We start from the raw sequence: 16,260 nt of genomic DNA, 5'->3' as shown, positions 1-16,260 counted from the left end.
GCGGGGCTCGAACCCACGAACCACGAGATCATGACCTAAGCGAAAGTGGGACGATTAACCGACTAAGCCACCCAGGCGCCCCATAGCAATTTTTTTTTTAAAGTTAGGATAATTACTCTCTCTTTTCCAAGACGGTATTTTTATTTTTGAGTTACCCAGTAAGTTTCTGACACATGCTATCAGATCTTAGCTTTGTGGAAGTGTTTTTTAAGGCCTTTTGAATGCCAGATACTTTGCATGCCACCAGAGATAAAAATTAATAAGAGCCATCTGCAAACTGACTCGATTTGATTGGAATTAATTTTACGTAGATTGTCATCAGCATTAGTTATCTTACCAGTAACAGATCAGATTAAAAACTCTCATGTTTTCTTATTTTTTAAGCCTTTTTTTTCCTTCATTAATTTTTATGTCATGTTTTCCTAAAGACCACTTCTCCTTCTCTTAGAGTTTGCTTCTTAGACTAACTTTGGATAAACAGTTTGCCTATTTTGCTTGTTAATGGGAACAGTGTATTGTTTTACATCCACAAGAATTCCATATTTTAGGAAGTGAAAATTTGTTGGGTCACCTGGGTGTCTCAGTCGGTTAAGCATCCATCCGACTTGTGATTTCGGCACAGGTTATGATCTCACAACTCGTGGCAAGCCCCAAGTTGGGCTAAGTTTCCTATATCTGAATTTTTCAAATGTGGCAATTAAAATGTTGCTCAATTTCCTCATCTGTTGCCAAATACTTTATTCAAATCCACAGGCAGTTCTGTGAAATGTGTATTATTTTCCAGTGCAAATGTAAAAGTATTAGACTTTTAGGTCTAATCATACCATAAAAGGTACAGAACCAGCAGTAGTGAAAAGTCTCTTGGCTGATACTTTTGTAATTTCCTTATCTGTAGATATGTGTAAAAAGATGTGAACTAGAATATTCTGCTTCTTCCTCTTTGTCTATCTAAACCCTGTATCAAGTCCCATTTAAGTTCTCCTGCTTGCTCAAACTCTCATTTTATATCCCTTCACTGAACTCTGTGTTTTATCCCTTAATGTTCAATTATAGACCTTCTGTTACTCTCTGGTTGTTTCCATGGAATAACATTAGGATGCCTGTTATGTTTATTGTACCACCATTGCATCTTACCCAGGTCAAGGAACTGATCTATAACTGCAAACAGATTAGGCATAGGATCACTGACATCTAAGGATCTGAAACTCTTCAAGCTACATCACTCCTCTTTTTTTATTCATCTGTTGATAGCTACCGCTTATCCAGCATTGGACTGTCTCATTTTCTTTACTTCTGGGTAACATGTTATGGAATTCAATATTAACAGTGTTAAGCAGAGCCAAAGAAAACAAATCTCTGCTATTTTGTAGCATTTTAAAGTGATTCTAAAACCAAATTTGATTGTTTGGAATTTACATTGTTATGGATATTTTACCCCATTATATGTCAAATCTAGTTTTTAGTTTTAATCACTAAATTAAAGTAGTTTAATAAATAATGTCAGTTTTATATATTGTTTTACTAAAATATTTTCAGTGAACATTAGTAGTTAATTTTCTCCAGTTAGTGATATATTAATAAGTTACTATAGTGGTAATCATTTATAATATATAAGTGTATCAAATCAATGCTTTGTACACCATAAACTTATAGTGTTTATCAATTATATCTCAATAAAGTTGAGAAAAAATAAATTACTATGTGAATATTTTTATAATTAAGATAAAATAGTCACAAATAATTCAGGCCTTTAATTTAGATATTAACCTAGTAAAATAGAATTTGAACAGCAACAGTTGTTAAAATACTTAAACCAATTTTATTTAATAAATATCATGGGACTCCATTTTCTCTCCAAAGTAAGAAATGTTCTACACAAATGTAGGGAACAGAAGTGGAATAACGGAGATATAAAGCACATGTGGTGTCTAGGAGTACATATGACTTAATGTGAAATCCTCTGGGAAATTATTATTTGTTCTCCAACTAAGGAACAAAACTTTGTCCTGACTATATTAAATTCTAAGGAAGGTACACTAAATGTTTTCACAGTGATTTTGTCTTTAATAGGCATTTTCTGGAATATAATTCAAACAAAACTAACTATATCAACATGTGCTTTTATTTATTTTTCTTTTAGGCGTTTCCATTGCTGAAGACTACTTGGAAATAGAAGAAATGGCTAATTGTCTCCCATTCTATGGAGTGATGGACTTAAAAGAAATTCTTAATGCCATATTAAACAAAAATGCAAAGGAAGTTTATGAATGTAGGCCTCGCAAAGTGATAAGTTATTTGGAGGTATGCATTATTAGATTATGTAGGTTGGTTAGGTTTTAATTTACTTAACTGTTTATTAATAAAATAGTAAACATTTCAAAATAATAAAGTTTCTATTAGGTTTATTATATGTTTGCAAGAAGAAATACTAAAAAAAGAAAACTTCATTAAAAGTTTCATATCATAGACTGGTTGTAGTAAACTCTATCATGGATCCTTACCATAACATTATTTCTTGAGTATACATTGAAGGAGAGCCCTATACATGACACCCTGTATCGTGATGGTCTTCCTAATTTTTTTTTGGAGAAGTTTTTCTGATTTTTAAGAAGGGAGTAAAAACTTCTCCCTTTTTTACACCAAATGTCTGTCTATAAAGAACTGCAATGTGATTTTAAGCCCTGATATCTTTAAGAGCAAAAAAGGAGAAAGAGTGAAAGATGTGGATTGTTGAATAAATGGAAATTTTTTTTCTAGGAATATTTACCCCAAATAAGAAATGTAATAGTAGGTTAAAAAAGAAATTCTAAAGTAATATAGGATGGTAGAAGCTTATAAGGTTTGAAATGTCCCAAGTATACAGTAGTCGTGGGAAAACAACAGTGATTGTCTCTATGTTTGAGGTTCTATCCCTCAAGTTTGGTATTATTTTAAAAACCAACCTGAAAAAGGGGCGCCTAGGTGGCTTAGTCGGTTGAGCGGCCGACTTCAGCTCAGGTTATGATCTCACACTTTGTGGGTTCAAGCCCCGCATCAGGCTCTGTGCCGACAGCTCAGAGCCTGGAACCTGCTTTGGATTCTGTGTCTCCCTCTCTCTCTGACCCTCCCCCACTCACACTCTGTGTGTCTCTCTCAGAACTAAATAAACATTAAAAATAAATTTTTTAAAAAACCTGAATGTAAATAAAATCTGTTTTCTCCCTTTTAAGAAAATGGGCCATTTTCTTTTAGACTATTACCACGGTATGCCCATTGTATTCTGAGTGTCAGTCTTTAGGAAAGTCCACTTTTTACCCTTTCTGAAGATTGTATTCAGTGGGATTCAGTGAGTCCTTCAAGTACTTTGACTTGTGGAACTTCCTAGCCTATTGTGGGAGCAATTTAACACTGATAATTTCTAATGGCTTCAAAGCAATCTTTTCTTATGAAAGAGGTAATATAAACTTAAATGAAGGTTGAAGGAGTTGAGGGTAGTGTTTTGTGTATTGAACCATGTGGGAAGATATATGATTTCAAAAATAACAGAAAAAAGTGGTTGGGATATTTAGATAGAAATATTTTTACTAATATTATACTTCTTATTACATTAAGGCAATTATGGATTGAATGTTAAGGATGAGAGCCTAGGAAAAAAAGAACTTCTATAAGATCTACAGGAATACTCCACTTAAGGTCAAGCTGAATAAGATCAATCAGAAATAAAGATAGGAGAATAAAAGAAAAGCCAGTACAGAGGTACATATAAAAGTCAAGGGAGGAAAGAAATTTAAAAATGAGTAAATAGTATCACATTCTCTATAGGGTAATAGTTGCTAGAAGACCATCAACTATGGCTGCTAGATAGCAGTAGTAATAGAAAAGTCGTCAGGATAAAAGACTTGCCAATGGCCGAAGAGGGGAGCAGTGGTGAAAAAGTGTAGGCAGCAAGTCACATGGTATTAAAAAGAAGAAAAGAGAGATTAGTTTGTCTGTGTTTCTGTGTTGTTGATGGGAAAGACTGACATAAAAGATTGGAGAGCAGATGTTCCAAAAGAGGCAGGAAGGAAGATGGGATAAAGATACAAGCTTTAGAAAGGAGAAACTGTTCTCTCAGTCAAGAGCAGAAGAGAGGGAAAATGAAAGTGAAAATATTTTGAGGTAAAGTTGAGAGAAGTCATGTATGATACATTTGGGAAAGGAGTAGGAAAAGTTATCTGCTGAGAGTGAAGAGGCTGGGGAGGCATTTGGGATTTGGGTTTAGTAGAGAAGATCTAAAAATAAGAATTGTAGGTACTATAAGAAAAGGTTGATTAGAGAAGAATAAGATGTCGAAATGGCATTGAGGGCTCATAAGAGCTAACACTGGTATTGGATCCAACCAGGACAGTTTGGTGATTTTCCAACAGTGCTTGGTACAATCTATCCAACTGTAAGGATTAGCAAAATGAATGTGGTAGAACAAGGGAGTGAGCAAATTTGAACCCATAGTATATATATGAGAAACTGTTATGTCTTAGAGGAATATAAAGATCAATCAGGTTCTAGTAGGAATAAAAAATTAATGCAGGAAGCTCCAGAGATAATATCCTTAAGGTCTCACTAACTATTCAGGAGCTTAAGTAGAGAAAGATAAGAAGGGTGCTGGTAAGTGGGAGATTAAGGAGGGAGTAAGGAGATTAAAGGTCAAATTAAAGAAAAGAATAGGTTTAGTTGGAAAGGAGTAGGATGGTTAGAAAACTAAGGGGAGAGGGTGTGTGGTTGGAGAGAATATTAGACTCCTGTTCCTTGAAAAAAATTTTTTAATGTTTATTTTTGAGAGGGAGAGACAGAGTGTGCTGGGGAGGGGCAGAGGGAAGAGAGAGACACAGAATCCAAAGCAGGCTCCAGGCTCCAAACTGTCAGCTGGACGTGGGGCTCAAACCCATGAACCAGCTGAGCCACCCAGGGGCCCCTAGGCTCAAGTTCTTTGAAGTACAAGAATTTTAAAAAAATAAATCTTAATAAAATTAAAATAAATCTTAAAAGAAGTCAGCTTTGCTAATACAATTTACCCTAAACACTCAGTTTTTCCTACTTCAGGAAAACAGCATCACTATACTAAAAATGCAGACATTAACCTTGGGTCTATAACCTTCATAACCAGTTCATCAGCAAGTCTGGACTCTACTTCCTGTTTGTGTCAGGAGTCTTTAAATCTCCTTCCATCTCCACTGCTATCCCCCTAGTCAAGAACTCACCAGGACTCTAGTAATTGCCTGTAAGACTGTGCTTCTTTTCTTGACCTGTCTCAAACCATGCTTCACACAACAGAAAGATTGGTTTTTTTTTTTTAATGTGAAGCAAATATTAGGCTTTTGCTTTAAAACCCTCTGATTACCTCTCTGTGCATTCAGTTTAAAACCCAAATTGCATCCTGTCCTAAAGGGTGATCTGGCCCCTACCTAACTCCGTTTCTTGTTTCTACTTAGTAACTATGCTATACGCGTGGTGACCATTCAGTTCTTTCTGTCCCTTCTGCCTGAAATGCTTTTCTTTCCCCATGATCCTTGCATCATGATTTCTTATTTAAATTGAACTTAAATGTCACCTTGAAGAAGCTTTCCCTAACCACACAATCACTCTCTATCTAACCACACAATCACTCTCTATCTTGTTGCTCAGTTTAATTTTGTACATTATTACTTACTGAAATTTTCTTTGTCTTTTTATGTTTTGTTTCTCTGTACTAGAATAGAATATAAATTTTACAAAAACAAGATGTTGTTTGTCTTATTCTTCGCTGTGTATAGAACGTACAACAATGACTAACACATAATTTGTGCTTCATATGTGAGTGAATGAGTAATAAAAAGAATATAATCAACTTTCTGTCTTCTCTCTTGCCAGAAATAACATGTTTTCTGCTTCAGGGTGTATCATGGTAAAATGTATGGCTTTGTTTTCACAGGGAGAAGCAGTACGTCTCTCCAGACAGTTGCCCATGTACTTATCAAAAGAGGATATCCAAGACATTATATACAGAATGAAGCACCAATTTGGAAATGAAATTAAAGGGTGTGTTCATGGTCGTCCATTTTTTCATCATTTAATCCATATTCCAGAAGCTACCTGATTAAATATGTTTAAGAAATTTGTTTCTATTAAAATTGATAATAAAATGAGTCAGTTTTTAAATCTTCTTTGTACTATCACGTATTAAATGTTTATTTTATAAGTGAGGATTTACTGACCAGTATATTGAATAAGAATTCAAAAACTGTAGAAAACTTAAACTAACATGGACTATTCATTTTATTCTGAAGAACCACCTGTCATAATAATTATTGGTTGTAAACCCCAAACTCAAAATACCTAGTATTCTTGAGTGGTTGATTTTCTAAGGGCTGTGGCCTGAATTGTGTCCCTAAAATTTATACGTTGAAGTCCTAATCCCCAGTGTGATGGTATTTGGAAACGGGGCCTTTTAGGAGGTAATTAGGTTTAGATGAAGTCATGAGAATAAAGGCCCTTATGGTAGGATTACTGCCCTTATTTATAAGAAGAGAGACTAGAGCTTTTGCTCACTCCTTTTCTCCTACCAACCCCCATGTGAAGATACAGAGAGAAGGTGGCCCTTCATGATCCAGTAATAGAGCTCTCACCAGAAACCAAGCATGCTGGCACCTTGATCTTGGACTTCTAGCCTCCAGAACTGTGAGAAAATAAATGTCTGTTGTGCTTTTAAGCCACCAGTCTGTATATAGTATTTTGTTATGGCATCCTGAGTGGACTTTTACACTGGGTTGGTCCCATGCAGAGAAATCACACAGACTGAGCTGGCATATCTGACAGAAGTTACCAATGTTGTTTAAAGTAGGATGGAGAGACAGGGAGTGGGAGAAAGTGAGAGAATGAAATTTAGAGGAAAAAGAAGTTTAGCTTTCAAAATCCTGCCATTTACCTCTATTTTGGGGTAACAATTTAGAAACTGCTGTCTCTTATATGTAAATCATTGGGCTTTGGGGTCAACATTTGTCCCCCCAGAATGTGGGAAGATCCAGAGATTTAGCCAAATTTAGGTTAAGATTATTTTTCATTGTGTTTGTGTCCTTTGAAAAACTAGGTCCCCCAGTGCATCAAAACAATAGGCAAAAAAATTTGTTTTATAAGGTAAAATGTGTTATACTGGATACAGTATCTCCATATTCCATACCATCTCAAGAAGTTTAAATTTTTTTTTAATGCTTGTTTTTTTGACGGACAGAGTGTGAGCAGGGGAGGGGCAGAGAGAGAAGAGACACAGAACTCGAAGCAGGCTCCAGGCTCTGAGCTGTCAGCACAAAGCCAAATACGGGGCTCCAACTCACAAACGGTGAGATCACGACCTGAGTTGAAGTCAAGACGCTTAACCAATAGAGCCAACCAGGTGCCCCAAGAAGTTTTAAATTCTTAAGACCCTTGTATTAGGAGGTACAAATTGTGATAATCTGGAATAATGCCTGTAGAGCTTTTTTCCTGCCAACACAGCCCCCTTACCCAAAACCTAAATATTAAATATTTCTTCCATTATCCCCTTTCAAAGTTTGGGGCCCCTCTCTGGGAGACAATTCTGGTAGTAATCCTTTTTAAAACACTGGGTAGATTGAAGGAAGAGAGGCCCACAGAGACATAAAAGATGAAATTTGCCTCCTACGTTTCTATCAGCCCTAAGTGAAATTTAGGACTCCATTCTCTAGCTGATACAGTCAGTTGTTGCAAAGAGGTCCTATAATGACCGATAAAACAAAGCCTTTTTTTGCAGCCATGGATCGTGCCCAATGAGGCTAGTAGTTATGACGGCAGGTATTTATTGCTTATTTGCTAGATACTATGCATTTACCTTGGATCTCATTTAATCTTCACAACAATTTTAAGATTGTAGGTGCTACTGAGACTAATCCTACCACTGTTACACAGCCTGCCATGAGAAATGGGCCCTCAGGAGTCATTTGGGGCAACAAAAACAGGAGTAAAGTGAAAAGTACAAAACATTTCCCGACGCCACTGTAAGGAATCACCTTTGGGAGGCAATGTTCTCTCACGGAGTCTGTTGGGTGGGAACGCTGCTGGTCCTCCTGAGTCTCTGGGCATCCTAGGAGTGTGCGGAAGCTCCGCCCCCACGCGCGGCCCGGTCTTCCCTCCCCATCCCCCACAAGCTCCCGCGGCAGCTGTGGCACCACCGGACAAAATGGCGGGGGCGGGTGGCGGCTACGGCCAAGCCCTGGCTCCCGGAATGGAGGTAACGGCTGATGTGTTTTGGTCAGCTGACACTAGCCATTAAGGGTGAGGGGAGGAGATCTAGAGAGAAAGAAAACCCCACCCCATATTGCCCATTTTTCTCACTAGTTTGGGGTTTGGCGGGGGGGAGAGACGACTCTCAAGAGAGTGAATTCTCCGAAGTGCTCTTGAGACCCAAGGGCTTAGTGTGGGACCCCAGCCATAGCTCTAGTGTGCAAGTGACGCCAAAGCTATGCAGAGGTGAGGCTTGCAGACCTCTCTTGTTTGGCTCTTTTGCTTTGAGGGTAGCCGTACGTGGTCCGGCAGTGCCTATGACGTTTCATTTATTTAACCTGAAAAATGTTAGGCCCTTAATTCAGATGGACAGGTTTTTGTTGTTATTTTCACTGGCTATTTGATTCTCTGTGATCTTACGCAGATTTTCTGGCTAGGATTGCAGGAATTGCAATCTATCTCACCAGCAGCCAGCATTTCTTATCTAAAAATGTAAATATGACCTATTTATTGTGCACCTAAATGTTGACCCACTAACTTAAAAACCAAAGTTGCCAAGCAAATTAAAATGCCAATAATATTAAGGTATTTAAATGAATTAGACTTATTCTTGGAATTGGAGCATCCTAGATTAATGATGGCAAACGGTGTTGGTGGGTTCATAGTTAATAAAAAGAATCTTTGAAGTGGTCTAATCCAACCAGTTTTACAGATAAATAATTAAATGATTTGCCTGGGTGTCCACAGATGATCTAGTACTGTACTAGTTCTACCTCAAATGTCATTACCATAAACAAAACAAAGAAAGGTAAGTAGTGAAATAAAAAATGTGTGCTGCAAAGCTAAATTAAAAATGATTTGATATTGTCAATTACTTTCTATCATAAGCAAGAATAATTAAGAATTTACTGTTACCTTAGTCTAGATCTGTTGGTTGATCTCCACCTAAGCTTAAAAAATTGTTAATCTTCTAAACCTTTACTGTTTCCAGTAATACTAGCAACACTCACCACTCTCATCACTGTTGCCTTGAGATTGTTTTCTCTGCTTGATTATTTATTACAGTTTTTATTATTCCTTAAACCACTACAAATTCATGTAAAGATCCTTTCGCTAGTTTTTAAAATCCTGTCCCAGTGGTTATCAATTTTGAGCCACACAGATTTGGACCACTGCCCTATCCTGTATCAGAGCTCTCCCAACAATCTCGTTATTTTCTTTTAGCTTATTATTTTTTCACGTCTGCAGTAAAGATGTTGAACCTGACCCCCAAGTGCACAGTCATTTCTAACATTCTATAATTTTGTTTATTCCTATGTTGTCTTGAATGTTCATCAGCAGGACCTGGAATAACCTCTTTTCAGTTAATTAATTCAGTTAATCCCTGTGTTACTATTGACCATATTTAAGTACCTCTGAACTAGCCCACTTTTTCCATAAAATATTTCAAATTAATCAGTGGCAGGGGTGAGTGGAATAACTTTCTTCCACCCTACTCAAAGTGGACTAGAAATCACTCAACAAACTCCTCCATCTCTACTTTAGTTGTATATTCATTTCTTTGTTTTTTCAATAATATTTACCAAGTGTCACACTTAGTGCTGAAAATAGAATACAAAGAGAAGACACTCTTTGCCCTCTGGAGGAGAAAAATTATTACAATCTAATAAGATGAATGTTAGGAGCATATGTAGTATATACAACAGGACCTTAAAGGGGCACCCACTACGACTTGGAGAAACTAGTAAACTGAGCCTTAATAAGGAATTATCTGGGAGAAGAAAGAAAAGAAAGGTATTTCAGGCATACGTATAGCATGTGCCAGTGCTTTGATGAATGCAAGGATTCTACATCATTGGATCTTGAGGTGTAAATGGAGATTGGATTAGAATAATAGGCAGTACCTTGATCATAAAGGGTCTGAGCCCTCTACCGATTTGGGAAATTTTATAAAGATTGTGGGAACCATTTCAAAGCGCATAAGTAACACTGTAAAGGCTCAGAAGACTAGCCAAGTTAAAAGCAGATAGAGCAAGTTAGCAGGCTACTTAAGAATTCAGACAATGTGAGTGACCCAAATGAAAAGAGATAAACGTTCTGTGATAGCTAACAGAGTCTATTTGACAAGTATTGAGGACCTCATAGGCTTGTGGGGGGTTTCAGTTTGCCATATGGGATTGATGCCATAATAGAGTAGACAAGATGTCTCTCCTCATTTGGCTAATTTATGGTGATAACAGATTACTAGAAGAGTGGAGGCTCTTTGGCTTTCCTTCCTACACTAAGAAGTCAGAGTAATTTCAGCTAATTGTTTTGAGTTTCTCACAGACTGAGAAAATCATTCAGTATTTAAAAAAAAATTTTAATGTTTTATTTATTTTTGAGAGAGAGAAAGAATGCGAGCATGGAAGGAGCAGAGAGGGGGGAGACACAATCTGAAGCAGGCTCCAGGCTCTAAGCTGTCAGGACAGAGCCCAATGCGGGGGCTCAGGTATACAAACTGTGAGATGGTGACCTGAGCTGAAGTCTGAAGCTTAACCAACTGAGCCACCCAGGCACCCTCCCTTTTTTAAAAATTATTAAATCAGGTGTTTAAGTTGTAGTCTAGGCTTGTATCTGGGACCTTTTGGAAATCAACCTAAAGTTTCTAGTAGTCCCTTAAATGAAATACTTTTATTTATAAAGGACTTCAGTAATTCAAATAGAATTTCCTAGAAAATTTACATTCAGATGCTTAGGAAAACAAAATAATAGCTGTCAAAATTAAAATTGCATTTAATGCTAACTGATTTGATTTTGAAGAACTTTCTCATAGGCATTTTATGTTTTATAATTTAGATCATAGAAATGAGTGATGAGTTAAAAAGAAACAAGCAAGAAATTGTTAATGGATTGAATATATTTTTGGAAGAAAATGGTATGTTTTCAAAAGTTTATTTCTTTAAAAAGGACATTTTTTGGTTTTAAATTTGCTTTCATTTTATCTAAAGATGTTGGTAAATAATAGCAAGTTAACTTGCAGGACAATGATGGTGTTCTGCCCCAAAATATATTTTAAGTAATTGACTAATAATTATAGTGAAAAACATTTCTGTGTGTCTTTATATATAAATAGCTAAATGTACATAAGTTACTTATTACCTGTTTTTGAAGTTTTTTGCACTTTTTTGGGTCTCTTTCCTTAGTTTCCCTAATTACATAAAAATACTATCATAGATCATTTTCCCATATACATAGTAATGATCTTTGATGTCTCAGATAAAAAGTAAGATTTCCCCTTCATACATATAGTTTCTAATTTGTCAAAGATTTTTATAGGGACAGTCAGATTTTAGCTATTTTTTTCACTTAAAACCAAAATTAAATGTTCAGTACTTCTCTGCTTCCAAAGTTGGAAGAAGGATATGAGAAGTTTGAAGATATCCTGTGTATACTAGTGTAAGAATATGGTCCAAGTCAGCACTACCCAAAACTTTACTGTGCATATGAATCTTTTGGATATCTTTCAAAAATACATATCTGATTCAGTAGTTCTGGGGTAGGATCTGATATTCTACATCTCTGACATTTCTACTGATTCACATAGTCTGGAGTAGGATCTGATATTCTGCATTTCTCACATTTCTAATTGTTAACCCAACTTATGTGCACTGGGTTAATAAGAGTGCACATAATCCTTTGGCCAAATGCTGGATTCTTGAAATAGAATATAGATACATTTTTAATACAAACATACTGAAAATCAAATAATCAGAATTATGACTGTTTATGGTTCTCTATTCTTAATTTCCATTGGGAAGTTAGATTTGGTTTTTCTTATGGGACATCATTCTTTATTTAAGAAGTTGGACTTCTTTTTTTTTTTTTTTAATTTTTAGCATTTATTCAGTTTTGAGAGAGAGAATGAGTGGGGAAGGGGCAGAGAGAGAGGGAGACACAGAATCCGAAACAGGCTCTGAGCCGTCAGCACAGAGCCCGATGTGGGGCTCGAACCCACAAACCGTGAGATCATGACCTGAGCTGAAGTCGGATGCTTAACCAACTGAGCCACCCAGGCGCCCCTAAGAAGTTGGACTTCTATATTCTCAGAAATGTTACTGAGGTAGCTGGCTCCAAAATGGCCACCATCAATTCTTACCTTCTTGTATCCACAAGCCATTCCCACATTAAGAGGTGAAGACTGTTACTCCACTTCTCTGAATCTGAGCTAGTTTATGATTACTTTGGCCATTAGATTATAACAAAAGTGACACTGTATGCCTTCTAAGATGAAGTCATAGAAGCTTTACAGCTTTCCTGCTAGCTCTCTTGAAACACTTTCCCTGGGAAAGTCAGAGTCATTCTTTCTACCTTCAGTCTGCTATAGCAAGCACAAGCTAGCCAGGTGGAGAAAAGATGCTTGACTACTTTTTTCCCAGTTGTTCAGCCTTCCTAAGCTCAGGTGTCAGACATTGAGAGAAGATGCCTTCAGATGTCTCTAACCTAAGCTGTCATCTGTTTACAACTATATGAAACACCCCCAGTGAGAACTGCCCAGCTGAGGCTCCTCAACCCTCAGGACCATAAAGATAAATTATTAAACCACTAAGTTTTGAGGTGGTTTTTAAATTTTTTTAAATATTTATTTTGAGGGGTAGAGAGACCATGTGAGTGAAGGAGGAGCAGAGAGAGGGAGACACAGAATCTGAAGCAGGCTCCAGGCTCTGAAACTGTCAGTACAGAGCCCGACGTGGGGCTCAAACTCATGAACTGTGAGATCCTGACCTGAGCTGAAGTTGGACACTTAATCAACTGAGCCACCCAAGCGCCCCTGAGGTGGTTTATTATACAGAGACAGAACACTTATATTATGCCACTTTGAGGAGATTTATTATTAAAATGTCCTGTTCTTTCAGAAAATCATATAGGAGTTGTGAATTCATCTGAAATCTTCATACAAAATATTGTAGTCTTTTTAAATATGAATTTGTTTATGAAATATCTAGCACTTTAATTTCGTCTTATAAAAATGTTCTAGCATTAAATAATTTATATTTAAGTTATGTTTTATGATCATACTTTTGAGATTGGAGATAATATTACTTTTGAGGATTATTTGAAGATCTGATTTTCAGTTCTTCCACATAATCACTAGAAGTTTCCATTTTCACCTGTCCATGTTGTCACCTATCCATGAGATCAAACTATGAGTGAGAAAGAGATTAATATTGTTTACTGAATATTAACTTTCCTTTTATCTTTGATTCATACTACAATTTGTCTACGTATTGCTCCCCACAATACTTTCTTAAAGGAATCTCCTTTGGGGGCTTTACAAACTCTTTCATAAAGAATGATTTTAGTGACATTTTAAAATTTATTCACTCACTGCGTATTTATCAGACATCTATCACTAACCACCTTGTGGAATTCAAGACCCAGAGGGATTCAAAATTAAATAAAACATAATCTCCGCCTTCAGGAAGATTTAGTCTATTAATAAAGGGAATAGTCCACAAATAACCCTATTAGACTCAATGTTTTCAAATGAGAGGAATAAAAATGCAGGGATGTTCAGAATATATGAAAATCACATCAACAAGGGTGATCAGCTTCATGAAGAAAATTGTACAGCTGGGCTGTGGGGCTGGGAATTTTTCTTGTTTGCATGTTTTTTTGTTTGCTTTCTTTTTTCCTGTCAGTTTTAATGAAATAGTTTCACATTTTTTCATGATGGGTTATATTATGTTGAGTATACTTTTAAAATACTTTTTATTCTATTTATTTAAAGTTTATAAAATCAGTTCACCCATTTCTCCAACTCCCCAACCCTAGCCTCTACAACCACCAATTTGCAGTCTGTACCTATCGATTTGTTTTTTAGATTCCACATGTGGTATTTGTTATTCTCTGACTTATTTCACTTACCATAATACCTTCTAGGTCCATCCATGCTATCACAAATGACAAATGTCACAAATGTTTTTTATGGCTAACTAATATTCCATTGTATATATAAACCACATTTTTTAAATCCATTCATTCATCAGTAGACACTTAGGTTGCTTCCATGTTTTGGCTATGGTAAATAATGCTACAGTGAACATGGGGGTGCATGTATCTTTTCAAATAAGAGGTTTATTTATGTTTTTTGGATATATAACCAGAATAGGGGTTGTTGGACCATATGGTAATTCAATTTAAATTTTTTGAGGAATCTCTATACCGTTTGCATAGTGGTTGTACCAATTTACATTCCCATCTGCAGTGCACAAGGGTTCCCTTTTTTCCACATCCTTGCCTACCCTTGTTATTTCTTGTATTTTTGACAATAGCCATTCTAACAGATGTGAGGCTATCTCATTTTTGCATTTCCCTGATAATTATTGATGCTGAACATCTTATCATGTACATGTGAGCATCTGTATGTCTTTGGAAAGATGTCTATTTAGATACCCTGCCCATTTTTTTAATTGGTTTGTTTGCTTTTTAAAGGAAAAAATTGAAACAGGAAGAAAAAAAAGGTGACTTGAACACTGTTTATTTCCAAATAGGATTTGTAATGATTACCATTAAAGAACAAATAAAATGAGATCAAAACCATTAACATATATGAAGACATTCAAATTAAATAGTAAAGGAAAAAGAAAGTACAAGATGAAAATACTGTCTGGATGGTCAGTAGGAAGAAAGGTAGAGGACCTAGGGTTAGCGGGAACCTGTATTGTTTGATCACTGCAGAAGTTCCTCGCTTTCTCCTCCTCACTCATACCTAATAGGATTCTGCACTAATAATTAATCCCAGTGCTTGGACATCCTTCAGCTAACCAAAATCTCCTGGGTTTTGTTTGTTTGTTTGTTTGTTTGTTTTCAAAACAGTGAGGTAAACGCTAAACCATAGCACTTATGTTTGCCATTTATTTAATGCTTAGTTTACTTAGTATTAAAGTCACATAGTATTGTAATTTTTTTGTGTGTATAATTTTACCTCCACTTATCTTTATCACCTAGCATGGTGCCTAAACGAGAAAGCAATGTGTAATTCTGTATATTTGAATAATGGCATTTTATTTAGTGTACTCTCCCTTTAATTTCAAATCTGGAGGTATTGACAATCCAATACTGTTCTTATTCCCCATCCAAAGGAGAGTCTTAGAAAATAAGATTAGAGGTTCATTTGAAAACAAATTTTGAAGGGCCTTGAATATCAGGTTAAATATTTTCAATGTTAGTAAGAGCAGCTAAGAGTTTTTAAGCAGGAAAGTAACATCAGAACTGTGCATTAAGAATTTTAGCTTAAAACTAGTTGAATTAGTTAAAACTAGTTGAAAATGATTTGGAATGGATAACAATAGAAACGGGGAGGTTAGTTGAAAAAATTGCACTGCTAAAATTCCATTTACGGTATATCTTAAGTGTCTTAGTCATCTCATGATCATTGTGTTCATTTAATACAGAAGTTTTTTTAGAATAGCTTGAAGAAGAATTTGACATTCTTGAGGTATAAAAATATATTACTTCAAAACTTAAATTCAAAAGTAGATTTTTAGGCATGTATTTTTGATTTACATTTTTCAGTTCTAAATTATTCCTTTTTTTTTCAAAGTTTATTTATTTATTTTTTTTAGTAATCTCTATACCCAGTGTAGAGCTTGAACTCATGACCTAAGGTCTTCCTTAGGTCTTCCAACTGATCCAGCCAGGAACTCCTTCATTTTTCAGTTCTAATATTTGCCAGTAAAATGTGCTAATTAGTGACTTTGGATGATGATGAAACCATACTTAACAAACATGTTGAGTTTATGGTGCACATGGACAAAAAGATGCTTTAAATTCATTTAATTTACCTTGATTTTCATAACAGCAAATTTTTGGTGTTTTGCCTGGAGGAAATGTATATTTTATTATCCTTCTCTATAGCCTTTCTGGGGTCCCTGTTCTTATTGTGGTCTCTGTACTTTCTCCTGCATTCCACAAAGGCCTGAATATTTCTAGATCACCTCTTGTTTGTTCTTTTCTTTCCTGACTACCAATTACACTTCCTCCTTCTTA

General features: G+C 35.9%; 1 protein-coding gene and 1 long non-coding RNA gene across 7 annotated transcripts in view; both read left to right on the top strand.

Annotated features, from left to right (window-relative positions):
• Nucleotides 1-6,707, top strand: part of PMS1 (PMS1 homolog 1, mismatch repair system component) — a 94,555-nt gene extending 87,848 nt beyond the window's left edge. Inside the window, exons 12-13 of the mRNA XM_077780205.1 lie at nt 2,141-2,301; nt 5,927-6,707. Of these exons, the coding sequence (XP_077636331.1) occupies nt 2,141-2,301; nt 5,927-6,091 (326 nt within the window). The 3' untranslated portion in view covers nt 6,092-6,707. The remainder of the gene's footprint in view (nt 1-2,140; nt 2,302-5,926) is intronic.
• A 1,459-nt stretch (nt 6,708-8,166) lies between these two features.
• Nucleotides 8,167-16,260, top strand: part of LOC144244894 (uncharacterized) — a 41,452-nt gene continuing 33,358 nt past the window's right edge. For 4 of the 6 annotated variants that reach the window (XR_013339095.1, XR_013339096.1, XR_013339097.1 and 1 more), the window contains exon 1: nt 8,167-8,236. This is a non-coding gene — a long non-coding RNA (uncharacterized LOC144244894). Of the gene's footprint in view, nt 8,237-11,067; nt 11,147-16,260 lie in introns of all 6 variants that reach the window. The other 2 variants (XR_013339100.1, XR_013339099.1) reach the window with 1 other exon arrangement.

Source organism: Crocuta crocuta, unplaced genomic scaffold (assembly GCF_008692635.1).
Source record: "Crocuta crocuta isolate KB4526 unplaced genomic scaffold, BGI_CrCroc_1.0 scaffold38, whole genome shotgun sequence".
NCBI lineage: Eukaryota > Metazoa > Chordata > Mammalia > Carnivora > Hyaenidae > Crocuta > Crocuta crocuta.
This window is presented reverse-complemented; position numbering and strand designations above follow the sequence as displayed.